Raw genomic sequence first — 21,968 nt, 5'->3', positions numbered from 1 at the left:
AGGGTTGTTTATTCTCGCTGTCTTGAGTTTCTTGAAGCCAACTCCATCCTCGATCCCTTTCAGTCTGGTTTCCGCCCAAGGCATTCTACAGAGACAGCTCTCACTAAGATCTCCAATGACCTTTTACGGGTCAAGGCTAATGGCCTTTACTCTGTTCTCATCCTTCTTGATTTGTCTGCAGCCTTTGACACCGTTGATCACTGTCTTCTACAGTGCGCCCGCGCCATACGCGGGCGCACCATACGCGGACTTGAGCGTATGCGCTCAAGCCACAGCACGCGCGCGGGTCGGAAGGGGCGGCGCGTCCCATTCAATTGAATGAGCGTGCGCGCTTGTTGCGCCCTCTGCGCACCCACGCCACCGCACACGAGCCCCATTGTTTCCAGTGGGGCTTGAGCATAGGCAGAATTCGCCTTACGCGGAGGGATCCGGAACGGATCCCCCGCATAAGGCGAGGACGGACTGTAGTTGATATACTTTCTGACTTTGGGTTCTCAGACTCCTTTCTCGACTGGTTTAGATCTTATTTGCCAGACAGATCTTTTGCAGTGGTTGCAGGTGGTCAGACTTCATCTCCTGTTCCCTTATCTGTTGGAGTTTCCCAGGGCTCTGTTCTGGGTCCCCTTCTTTTTTTCTCTCTACACACTGTCCTTAGGTAAACTCATCAGCTCTTTTAATAATAATAATAACTTTATTATGGCCATTTGGCCAGCACACATCAGCTCTTTTGGTTTTTCCTACCATCTGTATGCCGATAACACCCAGTTGTATCTTTCCACCCCTGACCATTCTCCAAGGCTTGAACAGCAAGTTTCATCTTGTCTCACAGCTGTCTCGCAGTGGATGCGCCATCAGCGTTTGAAGCTCAACATGTCCAAGACGGAGCTTCTTGTCTTTCCTCCTAAGCCCACCCTTCAACACTCCTTTTCTGTCTCTGTGGACAACATTTCTATTCAACCAGTCCAGCAGTCTTGGTTTTATCTTTGACTCTTCTCTGTCATGTATCCATCAGATCCAGACCACAGCCAAGACTTGTAGATTCTTTCTATACAATATTGCCAAAATCCGACCATATCTCTCCGCCTCCACTGCCAAGATCCTGGTCCATGCCCTGGTGGTCTCACGACTTGATTACTGTAATGTCCTCCTGGCTGGGCTTCCTCTTTCTCACCTCCATCCTTTAATTTCTGTCCAGCATTCAGCTGCACGCATTATCACATCCTCCCACCGCTCTGACCACATCTCTTCTGTGTTGGCATCCCTTCACTGGCTCCTCCTCCCTTTCCGCATTCAGTATAAGCTCCTGCTGTCGACATTTAAAGCCCTCCATGGACTGGCCCCTACTTACTTATCAGACCTTCTTTCTCCTCACCTTCCCACTCGGGCCCTCCGTTCTGGTAGTCAAGGTCTGCTGTCTCAGCCCAGGATTTCCTCTGCCTCATCTCGGATTCGCCCCTTTTCACTCGCTGCCCCTCACGCCTGGAACCTTCTTCCCCCGCGAGCAAGAGCCATCACTTCTTTAACCAGCTTCAAAACGGAGTTGAAGACCATCCTGTTCAGGGAAGCGTTCCCAGGCATTGCATAATTGTCACTTGCTATTTGATGTTCTTTTGTTGATCACCACTCCCTTCTCCTTTTGTGTCGTGTCTTGTTAGATTGTAAGCCTGAGGGCAGGGAACCGTCCAATTAAAAAGACTGTATGTACAGCGCTGCGTAAATTTACAGCGCTTTATAAATAAAGGTTAATAATAATAATAACAATAACAACAACAACAACAACAACAACAAGAAGCCTCTAGAGACTTGGGAGGCTGCATTTTTGGGCCTGGTGGGCCACACACACTTTACCCATCCCTGCTTTAGCTGAATGAACATGGATTAAAGGGGCAAGTCCAACTGCCACCTGCATGAAGAATTCAGGCATGTACACAAATACAGTGGATCCTTGTTGTACGCTGGGGTTTGGTTCCAAGATCCCCCTTGTATAACAAAATCCGGGGCCGACTGTATATAGAGACACATGTATGCGGGCATACACACAAAAATATACACACAAAGAAAACCAGACACATATCATGCTAAACACAAACCAGGGTGCTTAAAGAGCAAACAGCTCTACCTAACTCAGTAGATGTTTGTTAAAGTAATACTGAACTGATGATTCAACTAAATCTTTGGAAGTCACAAGGCATTCTGACTTGAAAGTACAATCCTTCCCAACCCAAATATTTCAGCCAGATCCAGGAAACAAGCAAAACCCATTTAGAAAATTTCAAAATAGGCAAAAACACAGCTATATTACATTTTTGGGATATGGAAGAATGAGAGGCTAACACTACTCAAATGGGTATTCAAATTATTTAAGCCATACCAAGCAGAATTAGTAGTGTAGAGAGCAATAGCACTTCCAGAAATGCTGTCCTAACCAGTGTTCATCTTAGGACTTATGAACTCCCAGTTTCTGCTTGAGTTGTTTGCAAGGTGTAAATATTTGCATATCATTTTTTAAGGTGGTAGCTATTATGAAATATGAAATCTTTGTTACCACACCCTAATAGTTCTAATATATCATAATGCTACTTGAGAAGCCTATAAAGACAGAATCATTTTCAGTTTATGAAATGAATAACTAGAAGGCCAAGAGAGCTATTATTAATACATGTTAGCTACTTTCCTTTCCTTTATACTTACACTAAATAATAAAGTTATGGAGCAACCTTTAGACTGCCACATTTCACTAATAGAGCTGACCTGATAAGAAACCTATTACTTGCATCAGTTGAAATGGGCTGGCATCCACAAAAGCTTATGCCAAAAGAAATTTGTTAGTCCTCATGATGCCTCGGAACTCTTTGTTGTTGTTTCTAATGCAACAGATTAACACAGCTGTCTTCAGAAATGTAATACTACAATCCTCAATATGTGAGACCAGTCTCACTGAAAAAGAAAGACAAATGAATGAGCTTGGCTATTACAATATTTTGTGTTTCTACATCAAAGGTCTACTTAAGACGGAAAGTTGCCTTAAGTCCTATACAAGGAGAAAGGTGAGATATGAATTACAGTAACTAATTAATTATTTAGATGGGAAAGACATATAGCAGGGAGGGAACACATGTGGCCTCCAGATTTTGTTGGGCTGCAACCCTCAACAGTCCAAGCCAGGATAGCCAGCAGTGAGGATCATGAGAGCCACAGTTATTACTTATATTTTGTATTTTTATTTCATGTTGCAATACTGTTAATTGTTTTATTATTGTTTCTGTTGTAATCCACCTTGATTCCTCCAGGAAAAGGCGGAATATAAATACATTATTTAAAAAAAACAGTCTAGGAGTATCTGGAGGAATATGTGTGTCCCCCACTCCTTGCTTGAAACAATGGAGACAAATAAGCAGTACAGCAAATGGCAGGGACCTGGAACACTAACTTCACAAAGCCTCATATAAACACATTATTTTCTCCTCTGCAGCAAAATAACCAGAATACTCACACAGAGCAACAGGTTGGCAGTTTGACAATTTCACCATAAGCAGGAGATACACAATATTTCATAATAGCAAGTAAATACCCTTTCAAGATTTTCAGAAGCCCAAACAGAGTGATTCTGGCTAGGTTATCTCCCATACATAAATAAGCGTGAAGAGAAGGGATGGGTCAGTTGTAAATTCTGACCGAGACTACTAGATTTACCAAATGTGGGTGCTCAGGAGACCTTTAGGCTAGACAAGCACTTTTGAGCTCAAAGCATAAAGGAAAACTATGACATGAAGCAAAAGTATGCATCTTTAATCATGGAGGGATTTAGCATGGTGAAGGACAAGGTTGCATCAGAGATGCTGAGGCGCAGCCAAGACTCTAAAGAGCAGCTTCTATTTCCACTTAATTAGGGATTACCAAGAGCCTTTTTGCACTTGCATGTACAATTCCTGCTATGGCCATTGCTGCTGTAAGTAGCAGCAGCTAGCTGCCAAGATCAAGAAAGAAACCAGACTTATTCCAAGAGGAGGTGTGGCAAACGTCCCCAGCCAGCCTGGCTGTGTTTGAAACTGAAATCTGATCTCAGTATGACACACTGAATGTGCAGGCTTAGGATATACATTTAGAGGAGCAGCTAATAGTATAGTTGTGTTTTGTTTTCTTTACTCAAAATTAATCTTAGGGAAATCAATCCAAACTGTCTCTCTAGGAAGGATGCCCACTTATGAACCAAATGATCTAGAACCAGTCTGAAGGCTCTATATCTGCCACTAATTTCAACAATCACCTTTTCCTTTTGACAATGTAAACTGAAGTCATAAGAGGCCCAATCTGGATCAGGCATAAAGCAGAGGTCAAAAAGTGAATGTCCTCCAACCCTACACACCCCACATTAGGGTTCTGATCCAAAACAGGGTTCCCTGCAGTTACTTTTGAGTAAGTAAAAGACAGTAGTGCTAGTCACATCTTCAAATTAACCTTTAGGCTAATTCCATCATGGATAGGAACATATACAATGGGCCCCCCACATTTGCTAGGATTAGGGACTCAAGACCCCTGTGAAAGTAGGGAAACTGCAAAGTAAAAAAGCACTATTTTTTTAACCTAAGGGAATACCTCTCTAGGAAACTCTAAATCCTCCAGTGCACTGGAAGTTGATCACAGAATAGTGCTGGAGGACCTACAAATGCCTAGAGAAGTGTTTTCCCTAGGAATCTCTAGGTCCTCCATTGCAACTCTATGGTCAACTTCTGGCAGAGCTGTGCTAGAGGACCTAGAGATTCCTAGAGAGAACATACAGTGTGCCCTTGTTTTATGTGGGGGATCCATTCCAGACCCCCCCCCCACGTAAAACAAAAAAAGTGTATGCTCGAGCCCCATTACAAGTAATGAGGCTCGTGCTCACGGCGGTGTGCAGAGCCCATGACACGGCGCTGGAAGAAGCAGCACTGCTTTCAGCATATGCTGATAACAGCGTATAATGCTCCTGCATATGATGCGGGCGCATTGTATTAATCGAATCCTCAAATAATCAAATCCGCGAAAGTCAAAACCACAAATGTGGAAGGCTGACTGTATCTCCTACAGCATGACAACTTAAAGCCTGTATAAGCTAATAAGGACAACAACATATATTAAAACTAGTATTTTCAACTACCCTGTAAAGCAAGTCAGAATTATTACCCTTCATATTTTGTAAGGCAGGAGTGAGCAAGTGTGACCCTCCAGATACTGTTAGACTGCAAACTACAGCATTTTTCACCACTGCCTGTATGCGAGGAGAAAGTTCTAGTCCAATATCACCTGAAGACCCACAGTTCGCCACCCCTGGTGTAAGGCCACCTGGTGATTTCATGGCAAATAAAACATGTGAAATAAGAGAAAATCTGAAACCTCTAAAGTACTATTTCCTAGCCTTTTTCTTCGTCTCCACGCCCCAGCAGTATATATACATTTCCTCCCAGGTTTGCCATATTGAGGGGGCATATAAGTTACTCCTTTCAATCTATCTTTAAGCCTTGAACACTCTTCTGACTAAGTAATAGGCTTCAATACAACATTGAGGTCCTATGCAAACTCCTTTTCTCAAGGTCTTCCTCCACAGAGATATTGAAAATACACTGAAAGGTTTCTGCACAACAAATTTGATATGGACAGTACTTTGCTATGCTGCATCAGCATCAGCATCATCAATTTCTTACCCACCTTCTTCCTATGGATCAAGGTGAGGAATAACAGTTTAAAATACAACAGATGGGCACATAACATTAGTTAATACTGTATTCACCTCCATGGATATCTAGCTTCTTCAGTCAGAGAATGCTTCACCAGCACACTTTGCCATCCACTGATACTACACAGCATCCTGGTATTACAAAAGACCAAAACAATTATGGACTCCTCTTCAACTATATGCTTCACAACAGCAACTAAAAGACCAGATTTCTGTTACACAGATCTGCCCGCAATTGTGCCACCCTAGGAAGACATCTCATGAAACTTCTCCATGATAGGATCTCAAACTCAGTAGCTCCTATTCCATATGACATGTATATGAGGCAGACCCCACATACCACAGTGGCAGTCAGCTAATACAGAAGTGTCAGTTTCAATGTGCCTCCAATGCAATCCACATAATGACTAGACTAGCCATAAGAGCCTATTCAAATACTCTGGAAGGAGATGATACCGCCAGCAATAGCCACATGTGAAACTAACATGTACTATAGAGGGAAGCCTATTGTGATAGTCTAGACCAGTTGTTCCCAGCCTTTAGTCCTACAGATGGTTTGGTCTTCGGCTCCCATAATTCTTGACAGTTGGCCAAGTTGGCTGATGCCTCTGGGAACTGAAGTCCCAAACAAATGGGAACCACTGGTCTATATCTGCATTTTTAAGTTGGGAATACAGACATGTAATCCTCTACATTTCAAGGCTGGGGGTGACACCCTAGGAGTGAGAAAGTGCACAGAATTATGATTGGCAGAAGAGATCTGTATTGAAACAGTTATGCTTTCCACATCTTGAACTACAATGTAAAAGTCCAATTAAGAAAGTTCTGCACATACAAGCTTACCATTTCGGGACAAATCAAGCTCTACCAGCTGCATGAAGTTTGCTATCTCTGGAGGAAGTCGCTGAATTTCATTATCACTAAGCCCAAGTTTTCGTAACTTTACAAGCTGAAAGAAAGGCTGAAAGAGAAAACAAGTGTCTGTTAGTACATAAAACCAATTACAGATAGGTCCTTTAAAAAACCCACTAAAGCTATAGTAGAAAAAAAAAGAGCCTAAAGCCATAGTAAAACTGAAGTGTCATAAGCTAGTAAACATTAAGCATTACTCTGTTAAGTGAGGCTGTCACAGTCAGCCCATGTTTCCATTTGACCAGTAGAAGGCAAATCAACAATATAATCAATACAGGGATAAAGCAATAGATGCTATTTTTGTACCATTGCTCCCATGATCTTTCACAGGCTTACACTCATCAGGTCAAGCTGATTAGGCCATGATTCCCACAGGCAAATGGATGAACATCATCATCATTTCTACACTTGCATGCCCTAGGAATGCTCACAAATATATGTATATTAAACATGTGTGAGGCATAACAGTGCTGAACATTTAGCTTGGACAGGGCCACTAGGTAAATTTAGCAATATCTCCCCTACTCATATTCCAGATTTGTAGGCAGCAATCCTCAACAACAACAACAACAACAATTTTATATCCCTCTTTTTCCCAAAAAATGGGATTTAAAGTGGCTTACAATTTAAAAGAATACAGTTAAAAACATACAAAAGTGAAGCATTAGAATTGAATTAAACTGTTACAATATTAAAATGCATCACTCATCAAAAGAGCAAAATGCAATTAAAAAAGATAAAAGCACTTAAAAGCAGTACACTTAAAGTAGTGCAGCACCCCCAGTCCATTCTTTAAAGACCTCCTGCTTTAAAAGTCTGTCTGAATAAAAATGTCTTAGCCTCCCAATGGAATGACAACAAGGACTGGCCTCCCTGGGAAGGGACTTCCAGGTTTAGAGGCAGCCACCAATAAAGCCCTCTCTCATGTCTCACCAACTGTGCTTGTGATGGTGGTAGGAGTGATAGATGGGCCTCTCCTGAAGATCTCAGAACCTGGACCTATTCATACCTGGAGCTATATGGTCTGCCAAATAGCCTTTACCTGAGCTATATAGGGCTTTATAGGTCATAACCAGCACTTTGAATTGTGTCCGGAAACCAGCCATTGGAGCTGTTTCAACAGGGGTGTTATGTGGTCTCTGTAACCCACTCCTGTTAAAAGGCTGGCTGCAGCTCCAAATACTCTTCAAAGGCAGCCTCAAATAGAGCATGTTACAGTAGTCCAAACAGAATGTAACTGGCCAGATCCAGCATCTCAAGGAACGGGCACAGTTGGTGTACAAGCTTTAGATGTGTAAAAGTATTCCTGATTATTGCAGAAACCTGGGCCTCCAGGTACAAAGCTGAGTGCAGGAGTACACCCAAACTGTAAGCCTGTGTCTTTTGGGGAGTGCAACCTGATCTAACACAGGCTGAATTCCTATTCCTTGATCTGCCTTCCAACTAACCAGGGGCACCTCTGTCTTGTCTGGATTAAATTTCAGTTTTTTGCCCTTATCCATACTGATAACAGACACTGATTTACGATGAAGGTAAAGGTAAAGGTTTCCACTTTGACAAGGCAGTCAATTTATGTCTGACTGTAGGGGGCAGTGCTCATCTCCATTACTAAACCAAAAAGCCAGCATTGTCAAAGACGACTCTGTGATCATGTGGCTAGCAAGACTACATAGAACACTGTTACCTTCCCAACAAAGTAGTACCTATTTATCTACTTGCACTTTTACATGCTTTTGAACTGCTAGGTTGGCAGAAGCTGAGACTATTGGCAGGAGCTCACTCCGTCATGTGTCGCTTGGACCTCAAACTGCCAACTTGCTGATCTTGCAATCATCAGAGCCAGCTTAACCACTGAACCACCACGTCCCCTTAGAACCAAGACTGAGGTGAAGATGAGTAGCAGAGTTAGATATCATCCACATATTAATGGCATCACACCTTAAAACTCCCCCCAAAAAACAAAACAAAAAAAATCTCCCAGCAATTTCATGTATATGTTGAATAGGAGAGCAGACAAAGCAGAACCCTGAGGGACCCCATAGGCCAATGGCCAGGGGGTCGAGCAGAAATCCCCTTAGGATTTGTGCCCCCCAAGGAAAAAAACAGAGTCACTATAAAACAGTACCTCCAAGCTCCATCCCAGAGAGGTGGCCCAGAAGGATACCATGGTCGATAGCATTGAAAGCCACTGAGAGGTCCAGCAGAACTAACAGGGACACATTCTCCCTGCCCAGTTTCCCACATAGGTCATCCACCAAGACAACTAAGGCTGTTTCTGTTCCATAGCCAGGCCTGAAAGCAGACTGAAATTGACATAAATAACTAATTTAATCCAGAAACAATATATCTGTTGTTAGGAAACATGGGGGTTGTTGTCTCATGTTCTGCTAGTAGGCTTCCCCCAGGCAACTCGTCTGCCATTGTGGGATAAGAATGATAGACTTGACAGGCATGTGGTCTAGGCTGAGGACATTCTTATGACTCCACACTCAAAGTTTTTCTAGTAACTTACCATGAAGATCTACCAGATCCTTTTGAGTGTTCTCTGCCAGAAAAACCTGAGATATTTATTCTCATCTTCTAAACCATGTTGACTCAGTGCAAAGAGCTGATAATCCTTTTTTTTGCTTCCCCTCCCCCTTGATATTTTTTATCACTCCTACACTAAATATTGCTGGATTTCTCAAAAACACACTTTGGAACCAAACTTAGAAAAGACTAATCAAAAACAATGAAGCCTAATGTAGCTAAGAGATAAATCTCAATGATTTCAACTATACCTAGATCCAACCCACTATCTTTATTAATAACATTTTTGGCATTCCAGAGCATCTAAAATAAGAGTTTTAAAGAAAATATAATAATTTTCATTTCCAAAATGTATACATAAGACTAAGAACACACCACAATTCCTGCCATATTAAATCAAGACGTTCACCCACTTCAGCATGCAACCACAGTGGCCAACAATTCTCATGTAGGGCAATAAAGCATTATCTCCGATTTCAAATATCTCCTACAAACCTTATACTGTCAATTCCTTCCCCAGCAGCCTGCCAGAACCAAATACTGTAATCCAAATGTTTTGGATGATATTAACAGACCCTGCCTCTAAAACTGCCTGTGGAAAGGTTCTCTGTGCCATGGCAATGCTACACATAGAATATCCCATGTGAAGGGGATCCCAAGTGATCTAGAGCCCCAAACACAGATAGAAAGCTTATGTACACAGAGCCCTGTTTATATATATGGTACACAAGTGGAGATGGGGCCAGTGGGCACAGTCTCATCACCCTCTTCCCACTGCCTTTATGTGTTCTATCAATACATCTCAGAAGAAAAGAGAGAACTTCATTCTCTGAAGCACAACAGCAGCCTTCATTATGCTGATGTGCTCCAGGATGACTCTTTTGGTCAGAATCAGTATTTCTGTAAACTTAGTTGTTCTTAACACTATAAAGCAGTGCTTCGTCTTCATAATCTACATATTTAAATAAATTGCACACTTTCCCCCTAACTGAATATTAAACATTGTGCAGCAGTAGCATACCTTGCTCACATAAACCTTAGCATGTTCAAATTACTTGGGTCTGAATTTTGTAACAAGGGCATACTGGATAGCTTCCTAGTATTCAGTATTGTTCAGAGGTTGGAAGTAGTTACAGAAAACCAATTACTCGTAAAGAATTTCTTTCCCCAACAATTAAGGCATAACTATAGCAGATTATGACTAACAGATTATTATTGAAATAATAAAGGATAACTTCACCTGTTTTGCAATGTAACTGCAACTTTCAGTTACTTTTATAGTTAAATGAAAGAGGAGGAATATCAAGTGTTTCAAATGCTGACAGGTAGTGTGTTATGGGGACTGAGGCTGTGATAAGAAAGTATGTTCTGCATTCCCAGGTGCTTTTTGTTAAAATAATTATTTTAGTTACTTTTTTAAAAAAAACTGGATGGTTCCTTATACATTTAGATTTGCAATCACAAATTTATTCCCTCCATTGAAATGAATGTGAAACTCATTCTTAGTGAATATGTACACGTGACACCCGCCAGAAGAATTCCAGGAACAGGAAGGGAAAGAGATAATTTTCCTATCAAAAGTAATGGAAGAAAAAAAGAAAACAAGAACTAGGACCTGCTGGTGCCAGACACTGCCCATTTTAAGATTCAGATCTGGCATGCAATGAAATGTTTGCTTATCATTCTCTAGTGATTAATACTGTGTGCTGACCCCAAGGTGCCTGTAGTGTTTGGCAAAATAATTAATATTTGCAGAAGCCAAAAGCAGGTTTTGTAAACAACCGGAACAAAGAACGAGCTAAGAAGATCAGCCACCAATGACAGTGTTGAAAATATACTGTCTTAAACTGGTGTAGATTTGCTGGGGTTATTTTGATTGAAATTCTTTAAAATTATATAATAACCCCAACATATATATATCTTCTGTACCCAAGATTTTCACAATTTATAAGTCCATGAACTTCCCGGGGGGGGGGGGGGAGAATGTCATAGATGGAAAAGAGATTCCACCTCAACATTAGGAGGAACTTCCTGACAGTAAGTTCGACAGTGGAACACACTCACTTGGAATGTAATGGAGTCTCCTTCCCTGGAGGTCTTTAAACAGAGGCTGGATGGCCATCTGTTGGAGATGCTTTGATTGAGAATTCCTGCATGGCTGAATGGGGTTGGACTGGAGGGCCCTTGTGGTCTCTTCCAACTCTATGATTCTATTATCATGATATATTTACTCTTCTTCTACACAGAGAGTTATAAATGACATGTTTTGTTAAGTGCTTTTCCCTAAGCCAGCCCAGTTTATCTGTCCTGGGTGCCTTGAGTCCACAGGATACCTATACATAAGTGTTACATTTCAGTAAGGAGCATATAAAGGGTATCTGCAAAGGATAAAATGTATGCAGGCTCAGTTCTTATAGTTGGTATTTGGACTTTATCTGTGAGGTGTCAATTGTGCAGTTCAAATCCAGATGAATAATAGGATGTGTGTGCATCCTAATCTTTACACTGTACATATCAGGCATCTCATGGTCTCTGAGATAATGCAGATGTGATTTCAGTCTGCCACTATATGTGTGATCTATGGGATATCATATAAAGGGGTTCACTGCCTCTGAGATTACAGAAAAAAATTCTTATCATGAGCCTTATGGGGTTTGGCTATTTTCGGAATGGAAAATGGCCAAATGGAAAACTGAAACTAATTTTTAGGGGGAAATAAAACCAGATCTTATGAACTGTTACATATATGGTGAGTACTGCAGTCATATAGAAAAGATCCAGTAAGCCACAAGAACCTTCCATTGGGACCTCTGTGCAGACACAAAAGTCACAGAGTTCATAATGACAAACCAAACTAATAGCAATAGCAAGAACACTTCTATACCACTTATCAGTGAACTAGCACTCTCTAAATGGTTTACAATTCATAAGCAAACTGCATCCAACAAACTGGGTACTCACTATATGAAACTATATATCTCCTCAATTCTAACAGCATTATTATACTGTACACCTGCCAATGTTGTTCTCCTGTCATAAGACTTATTTCTTCTCTTTATCTATAAGCTGACATTTTAAGATACTCAAAAGAACCCTTAAAAGGTGCTTACACGATCTCCAACCCCTTATTAATTTAGCAATGCTGTATTAAGTAACATCACAAGTTTTATTTCTGAAGAGTAGGTATTTCAAGGGAGAAAGAGAATGTACATGTAAAGCTAAGGAACTTGAGTATAGTTACAAGTGAATATCTGTTTAACATTTTCATCAGCAACAAGAACAAGTTTTTTTACAGTTGCATCAGTTGTCAGACCACAAGAGAAGGCTGCAAACACACAAACCACTTATTAAGCACTCCTACAAAGTAGAAACAAAACACCACTTAAAGATGAGTAAAAAGAGCAAGCCTTTGACATTATACCAGGTAGGTCCAGGAAGCCATGCTGCAGATCACACCATTTTTATATCTACTCTCATATAAGAGATCCAGCAACAAACTGTGGCTTGTTATGTGAATAAGCAACCATATGCTTCCTGTTTTCATAACATGTTGCAAACCCTTGCCTGTCTAAACCCTGATTTCCTATCATGATTGCAGAGCAAGTCAGTGCAAACTAATCTTGGCTCAATAGAATGACAAACTAGGATCTGGTTCAAACAAGAATTTGAGGGTGAATCTTACATGCACGCTAAGCTCAATGTTCAAGGCAGTCCATACTTTGGGGTGTCATTATGTTGGACTATCCTTATGTTTGCACAGAGGTCAATATGATATCAAACAATTGTGTTTTTATTATTTCACCACACCTGCAAAAGCAGTGGGAATCCTGTGGCCTCCCAATCTTGTTAGACTGAAACTACCAGCCCTTCCCTGGGCTGCTGGGAGTGGCACCACAATATCACTTCGGTCCTATTCCCATCCCTGCCCTACAGGAACATAAACTATTTTGATCATGATAATTAAAGTGAATTACAATTAAAACATTAACTGTTTTCATTGTACAATTTCAAGTGTCCTGTTTTCTTTTCGTAATAAACCACAAAAACTCTTTTCCATTAACTATACTGTGAACTAACTAGTCTACTTGAACCATTTTAAGCATCCTGACACTGAGATACCATGACTCAGTGTCAGAATGCCAAAAAAGCCCACAGGTCAGGTAGACAATGCCCTTCACAATAAAGTTAGCATGGAAGATTTTTTAGGATTATGACATGAAGAAGAACTTTGGTGTAGTATAAACGTTTAACCACTACGATTTCTTACCATGATTTAGCTGTGACTTTTGCCTACCTTATCTCCCAAGGAAAGAAAAACCATGGAGAGAATGCCCAAGAGGAAGTTACCGACCCATGAAGCCCAGAAAAGAAGTTATTCCTTTGAACAAAAATTAAAATTGGATTTGCAGAGATAGCCCAGTTTGAAACCTGAGACATGGGCATGGGTTTAAAAAAATGGGAAAGTACTGCTCTAAACTTGAAAAACTGTAAAATTATAATCTGCTAGCTTTTGAGCCTAAAAAGGTGTTGAAAAAATTCCTCACCTAATCTGCATTTTCAGCTATTATTCTATAGTTTCTGAATTTTCTAGCAAAGCTAAAACAGCATTTGGCACACAAAGCGCAGTTGTCAATGCAGCTAAAGTTAAACAATAAACACTGCAGGCTGTTTCACACATGACATTTTTCAACATGAGAGGGAAATATACATGGAGTGTAGACTCCAGTGCATAAAATCTACCTTGCATGGGCTGTATGCCTTCAAGTTGTTTCTGACTTATGACAACCGTAAGGGATTTTCTTGGCAAGATTTGTTCAAAGGTTTGCCATTGCCTTCCCCTGAGGCTGACAGCATCCAAGGTCACCCAGTTGGTTTCATAGCTGAGTGAGAATTGAGCCCTAATCTCCAGAGTTGTAGTCCAATGTTCAAACCACTATCCTACGCTGGCTCCTTACTGTGTTATGACATAATATAATAGAGAGCATGAGGATAAGGCTGATTATCTAGGGCTAAGGCAGGTTCCAGTTCCAATGGAGAAGAAGTCTCCCCCAACACATTAATAACTTCCTGCCTTCTTTGGCAGGTAAGACATTGACAGTGGTTTCCCATCTTATGAAAAGAAACAGCAGCAGTAGCAAAAGCCAGCCTTCCAGGCAATGGGGCAGGATTTGAGAGATATCTCTTGTGGATCACCACATTTTAGCACAAATATCTACAGAGGGACAGCTCTTCACAGCACCATTATTTTCCTGCCCAAGTGATCATGGGATGGTCTGTCATCCTAATGCTTTCTAGGTTCTTGCTGCACATGCATCACCCCAAAGAGACCTCAGATGATCCAGCACCCAGGCTTCCAGCAACTATCTACAAAACAGGCGTGCATGGTTTTTCCACCCAGTGGCCCTAACTCCAGCCCTATCAAGTTTTAAAAACTATTTACCAATGGTGTTTCATTCTCACCATCACTCCCAATACATACTGTGTGTGTGTGTGTGTACACTGCTTCACAGGACTCCTAGATCTAGGATCATGTCCACTTGCCTCCAGAATCCCCTCCTGATCTCCATCATCCACAAGACAATAGACATGGCAGCCTCAAACAATATACCCTTAAAATGTTTCCTAGTGCCAACCCAGATTTTTGCTGAGCTTTGGCACTCAGTGTATGACCCTTCATTGCATGAGAACATACACCTGTGTGTGGGTGGAGCTATGTATTTATTTATTTATTTAGTAATTGTCACTTAGGACTTTTTAAATGTCCTTATACCCAAAGGTCTGTAGGCAACGGATGCATCACATAAGTGTTGCTGTACTACTAGAATCTTTCCTTGTGTGTGTATCTGTCCTCAAGTCGCCTGTCAACCTGTGGTGCCCCCATGAACTTCATTCATCTTAGCTTTCAAGATCAGATAGTATCTGGTGCCATTAAGGTATTTAAACTTTCTCTAAGGACACAGTGAATACCAAATAAAGAGAACAGATATTTCTACTATGTATCAACTAATTACATGTTAGAAGGCACAGTAAATATCTGTAGATATATTGGCCTAAACCAGGAGTGGACAAATTTAGCCAAGGGACCATCTGCACCCATCTAAAGGATGGTTTGTGACCCTTAACATCTCCAGAGTGCTCAGACTTGCATCTTCTGGGGAAAAGTGGGTATGAACTGCTGCTCTTGGAAGCCTCTGTGTGAAACTATTTAGTTTTTGAACTAGTTAAAAGGCCTCCAACTGTTTAACATAAAGAGTACTAATTTTTGAGAATCAGAAGTGGACTTCCAGCCACTTAAGGGAAGGAGGTTATTTTATATTTTGGTAATCCATGCAGTCCCCAGAAGGTCCCAGGGGATAAAAGTGGCCCCCAGACTGCCACAGTTGCCCACCCATGGCCTAAACCCAATTGGTAGCCCCAGATACAGCAGACTCATTGAATTTCTATTGCTAATTCAACCCAAACACTTTATCACACAAACCTCAGCCTCAAAAACCATTATATTATTATTATTATTATTATTATTATTATTATTATTATTATTATCATTATCATTTCCTACCCGCCTCTTCCCATGGACCAAGGTAGGGAACAACAACAATGAAGAGAAAACACAATCATTTAAAAGACATCAGTTAAAGTACACATCTATTTCAAACAACATACACAGATATTAAAATCCATCATTCAAAATTAATCATTTAAAATAACAACAATGGCCTGTTTCTACTTGTTAATCCCAACCAGAGTAGACCACTGGTTCAACTGAACTTGCACCGTGCTGATCTACAATTGGGGAGAGCCGGTGTAGTGGCAAGTAAAAACTAAACAAAACAAAACCAAAAACAGGACTATTTCCTCTCCTTTTAAAGAAGCTAGGGTAGTAGATTAAGAGTTATGGTGCAGCAAGAGCCAAGCCACACCAATAATAAGGAAAAATACCTTTCTGTCACACCTAGGCAATAAAATCAACGAGTTTTCTTTATGACACAAAACTGGATATGTCATCTACTTTTTAAGTCACCTCAGTTTTAATGAGAGCACGAACACTAACTCAACAATTGAGTACAGCACACACACAAAAGCAGCTCTGACACCTCCAACCCACAAGTTTGTTTTGGACATCAATCAACCTGAAAGACTAGTCATAGAGGAACAGGAACTGCCCTTTGTTCTGCTTGCTTAACACAAGTGGAACAAAAACCTTCATGATACATCCAAGCACAAGGCTGAGGAAAGGAAGTTTCTGCTTCTTAGGAGCTAGCCTGTACAGGACAGAAAATGCTCCAAATTCCTAAGACACCAGCAGCAATTTTCTAGGCGCCTAGAATTTTTCCATCCATGTGCTAGTATGCAACACAATCCTGCTGCTGTGCACACCGTGAAGAGTTCACAGGGTCACAGCACTCGCTTTTAATACACACGCAGTAACAAAAGGACTGTTAATCAGGGTGACAAAAGTCTCAACATTTTCCACTCATTCAAAGAGCATTAAGAATGGAGTAGAGATCCTGATCCACAACACGACAACATTCCAGGTTAATCTTTGCAGAGCCCCCCTCCTCTTTTTTATTAAAGGTTTGGATTGACCGAAGATTGTGAGAACAATCCCTGGGCCTATTTAGGAAGGAATCCATGTTCTTATCACCTTTTCAGATCATGCTGATGGAAACAGTTAGCTAATGCTGACTAAGAACTACCCAGGTCTACACACATTTACCACCACAAATGGCCACAGCTTTCACAATGCTCCAAATAGCAGCTGTTCCTCTGACCACAGTATTGCTTGGAATTGTATTATGTTTAAAAAATAGAAATAAAAATTAGAATGTATGTTTTTAATATGGTTTAATTTGGCTCCACTTTGAATAGCAATCGTTTTAACGTGTAAGCCACAAAGTCCTGGGTTTTGGGGAAAGATGGGATATACATAAAGATGATGACAAAGACAATAACAAATAAATAAATAGTATAGAGTAGTTGTTCATGTGCATAAGCAATACTCCCTAATCCACCCTTCCTTCAAATGTCTTATACAACTACAAATCCTGTCATCCCTGGTTGTTGCTTCTTGCTTTCTAGAGTGGTAGGGACATGCAAAAAAAATGACATCAAAAACATTAGCAGACTTTTAAAAGTTACCTTTTGAATGTATTCCATTAGGTAAATCATTACAACCCCCCCCCCCCCAATAATTTGTTACTGTCACAAGGTATTAGGTATGATTAATAACACAAGGTGTTGTTAGCTATGTTACCACACACTACAGCAGTTCTTTTCTGATTAGACATGATTGCAACTACTTCAAACTATTTCAGACTAACCAAAAATGCTTAACAGAACATGTAAAGCCACATCTCTGACCTTCTAAACTAAATAAAACAAATGTGACACTGTTCTGTATATTTTTAAAAGTTAAAAAAATTATAATAACAGTTTTAGTTCTGGTGAATGTACAGGTGACTTTATAACTAGATATTGATTCGTATTATTAGGTCTATTTGTGATTTTATATTCACTCCTTTTACAAATCAATAAAATATATCCATATTTACTATTTATTTGAAGTATTTCTGTATTACCTACCTGCCCCTAAGGGCAGTGCACAACAAATAAAAGCATTTAAAACAGCATGGTAAACAGATGTCTAAGCATAATGATTTGAAAAACATTAATTACAACTTTGAAACTACCACATTTGCTTAAGACTGTGTTAACAACCATTCATTGTTAAATCAATTTTATGAGTGATGTGTTGGGGATCTCTCCCCCCTCCCTCCCCCCGGAAAAAAAATATGTACTGGAAATGTTCATTTCCCATAGCCTTTCAAAAAAACTGAGTCACTTGTCCACAGGTCAAAGTACTGTACTTTAACTCTCATTATAAAAGGAACCATCCCCAGGAAAAAGGCAAGGAAATGATCTGCTTTGGAAGCACTGACCTCCCCTCAACTCTCTCATCCATCCAGCCTTTAGTGTGAGCACAAACAGTATGCCTGCTGGTATTTTGTAAGTTCTTTGGCATTGTTTTCCTTTCCTTCATCCTTTAAATCCTTTGTTATATGCCCCTAAGTGTTACTCTCTATTTATCCATGAGTCGTATCAAAATCCATAATTGTGCCCCCAAAACCTGCCCTTGACTTTTACATGAGGTCAACTTATAGTCAAGTATATATGGTAACTATTGCCTTTTGGTGGTGGTGATGAATCTTAAACTGATGCACTTGACATAAAGCATGAAATATTTCACCCATAAAAATGTGCTTTAAAAGTAATATTTAAAAGTAACTAGAAACCATTCCTCACTCCTACCACCTTCTATTTTTTCATTGTTCCCACTATGTTATACCTTTGCCACTTCCATACATACTTCATAATAACAAACTGCAGGTTACTTGTAATTCATCACTACTGCTTTTAAAGAAGGCTGCTCTGAAACAATACAGTTAAATCACACCAACAACATGGTAAGTTCCTCCCATTAGGAACTTACACATTCCATCATCAATGCCATATGGAATAGTTTCTTTTCAATTACACTGCATATAGACTGGTCTTTAATGAACTCACATCTGAATAATCATTCTAAATTTAGTCCACCAATTCATTTAAACCAGTCCCTTCCCACACAAGCCCCCCCCCCCAAAAAAAACAGAGTGTAATCTTGCCAACCATTAAGGGTGCATACCTACTGTTATATTACAATGCTGAATTTCTACATTAGCCACCACTCTGAATACAGTACAAGTGAAATGCTAGTTAACTGCAGCTTGACACAGAAATCAAGCAGATGAAGATTTTCCCCCCACTAAATAATGTACCCCCGTGACAAGAAAGGGTGCCTGTGCCACATCTGTTGTATGTTCAGCTGTTATTAATAACAGGCATAAAAGAGTGGTACTACCCTAGTTCAAGTCTGCCATACATCAATTGGTGGTGAATCAGTAACTCAGTTTAGACAACAGAAGTAGGGATTGTTGGTAGGTCATAAAGAAGAGCAAATTAAGAGCATTAAAATGACATAAGCCATTAAGTATCAAGAGCACTCATCTACAAAATGTAGGTGTGGCTCATGTACTGTATGTTAGCATAACAGAAACATTGAAAGGATAGACAAAAGGTCAACTGGGAACAGAGTGAAGCATCAGCGAATATGGGCACTTGCCTGACAATCTAGTATAAGTTGGCTAATACAGCTTTGGCAACTCTGTCCAGAAAAGTCTCATCCGTCCTCATCTGTCAATACACATTGGTACACACTAGTGAAACCATACAGTGAAATAAGGACTTTCTGACACAAAGAAGATCATTGCCATAAAGCAGAAGTTGGAAGCATGACTTTTTTGGACTACAAAAAACAACATTCCCAGCCACCATAATACTGGAGAATTCTGGAACTGTAGCCCCCAAAATAACCTTTCCAACCTCTGCTTCGAAGTTACTGATAGACAGGCTCTACTGATAGAGCCTAACACTGCATGGGCTCACTTCAGTAATGCACTGCACTGAGATGGTTGCTTTGTTTTATTTCCCTGTGGGCAGGGATTTACTCTCCCCCTTCGCCTGTCCATTTATATAGAATGAGCAGCAATAGCAGTAAAGATTAAAGAGCATCTGCTGCGAGACTCATGAGATCACAGCGGACAAGGGGGAAAGCTTTCACCTCCAGCTGCTGCAGAGGAAACCTATAATCATACATCATTACAGGATGCTACTGAATCTGTGGCCAGTTGAACTTGGAACAGGGATACAGTTCACAATAACCAGGGACAAGATGGATACTCAAGCTCAACAACGAAGGAGGAAGAGACATAGCTATGGCAGCTAATTTATCATAAATTAGGGGCCAGCGTTCTGCTTTTCGTTGATGCAAACTGTGAAGCCACTAAAAACCAACAGGAGAACTGTTAAGACAAAGAAGGACAGCATGGAACAACCTGTCCTTTCATCACCTGGAAATGAGATGAATACTACGAACGTGCACCAAGATCAAAGGCAAAATAAAACAAATTGCAGGTTACATGTACTTCATCGCTACTATATTGTTCCATTTTAAATTGCGTTTGGCCTTTTGAAAAATAATCATTCTGACATTTTTATTCTGAATCCAGGTCACTAACCACTGGATATATATTTTTAAGAAGACATGTTTCAAAATTGTACCTTTAGCTATCTGCCACCAAAATGTGCATTTCTAACTCTGTATACATACATTTAAACAGATGTGTCTTCCCAGAAATAGCAAGCATTCTCAAAAATAGGCAATAACTAGATTATAGATCTACATTAAACAGTTGCAGCTATGTCAACTGAAGGACTTCTTTCTGAATTACATTTCTTGCACTATAAAATGAATTGATTAAAATGAAGCAACTGAAGGTAGATACTGGACTAACCTAACCATGAACAAATGCCAATAAACTGTTAAAGTTAAAATGTTTAAATTGAAACAGTAATTGCTGTTCCAGTAAGAGGGTTAGAAAATACTAATACTATCCAGATTTTTAAAAATATATCAGAGAATCATAGAATCATAGAGTTGGAAGAGACCGCATGGGCCATCCAGTCCAACCCCATTATGCCATGCAGGAAATCCAAATCAAAGCATCCCCAACAGATAGCCATCCAGCCTCTGCTTAAAGACCTCCAGGGAAGGAGACTCCACTACACTCCGGAGGAGTTTGTTCCACTGTCGAACAGCCCTTACTGTCAGGAAGTTCCTCCTAATGTTCAGGTGGAATCTCTTTTCCTGGAGCTTGCATCCATTGTTCCGGGTCCTAGTCTCTGGAGCAGCAGAAAACAAGCTTGCTCCCTCCTCAATATGACATCCCTTCAAATATTTAAACAGGGCTATCATATCACCTCTTAACCTTCTTTTCTCCAGGCTAAACATCCCCAGCTCCCTGAGTCATTCCTCATAGGGCAAGGTTTCCAAACCTTTCACCATTTTAGTCGCCCTCCTTTGGACACGCTACAGTTTCTCAACATCCTTTTTAAATTGTGGTGCCCAGAACTGAACACATTATTCCAAGTGGGGCCTGACCAAAGCAGAATAGTGGCACTATTACTTCTTTGGATCTAGACACTATACTTTTATTGATGCAGCCTAAAACTGCATTGGCCTTTTTAGCTGCCGCATCGCACTGTTCACTCATGTTCAACTTGTGGTCTACTTGGACTCCCAGATCCCTTTCATATGTAGTCTCATTCAGCCAGGTGTCCCCCATCCTATATCTGGGCATTTTATTTATCTGCCCTAAGTGCAGTACCCTACTGCACTAATCAGTTTTAAAAACCAGGAATATATTTTTGAAGTCATTTGGTTTAAAGCATGATTCAATCCAACCTGGTTTGCACTGCCAACCCTGGTTAGTGCATCTTTCTTCCAAAGGTTTTCACACACAACTTACTCTTCTGGGTGAAACCAAACATGCATAGATTGCAAAAACAGGTTAAGAGGGATGGGCTTGGTACTCTTACTTACACACATTAAGCTCCATGGTTTTGCCACACATATATGAATGTGGACAGCCTATAAAGAACAGTGTCCCAAGCTGCAGATGTGACTCTTACAAAGGTTTCTTTTGTTACTGCAGTAGCAGAGGATATCATTTGAAATTATATCCCATACTATGGTGCTAACTACCTCTGTACTAAAAGGCAAACCTAAGTGGGAGAGGAAGACCTCAGCACAAGGACCACAGAAAAAATAATGACAGTGGATTTCCCATTAACTCCCATGCAAACTGGCTCTACTGGGTCATAGCTATGCACATATTTAGTTGTACCACTCACAGCTAATTATTACTCTTTAGAT

At 40.4% G+C, this 21,968-nt stretch overlaps 1 protein-coding gene across 3 annotated transcripts in view; it reads right to left on the bottom strand.

Moving 5' to 3' along the window:
• LRRC1 (leucine rich repeat containing 1) overlaps positions 1–21,968 on the bottom strand; it is a 96,760-nt gene that overhangs the window by 57,385 nt on the left and 17,407 nt on the right. For 2 of the 3 annotated variants that reach the window (XM_042480028.1, XM_042480013.1), the window contains exon 2: positions 6,557–6,674. In XM_042480028.1, the coding sequence (XP_042335962.1) occupies positions 6,557–6,674 (118 nt within the window). Of the gene's footprint in view, positions 1–6,556; positions 6,675–8,750; positions 8,922–21,968 lie in introns of those variants that run through there. The other variant, XM_042480020.1, reaches the window with a different exon arrangement.

The sequence above is a fragment of the Sceloporus undulatus genome, chromosome 1, assembly GCF_019175285.1.
Source record: "Sceloporus undulatus isolate JIND9_A2432 ecotype Alabama chromosome 1, SceUnd_v1.1, whole genome shotgun sequence".
In the NCBI taxonomy this organism is placed as follows: Eukaryota; Metazoa; Chordata; class Lepidosauria; order Squamata; family Phrynosomatidae; genus Sceloporus; species Sceloporus undulatus.
This window is presented reverse-complemented; position numbering and strand designations above follow the sequence as displayed.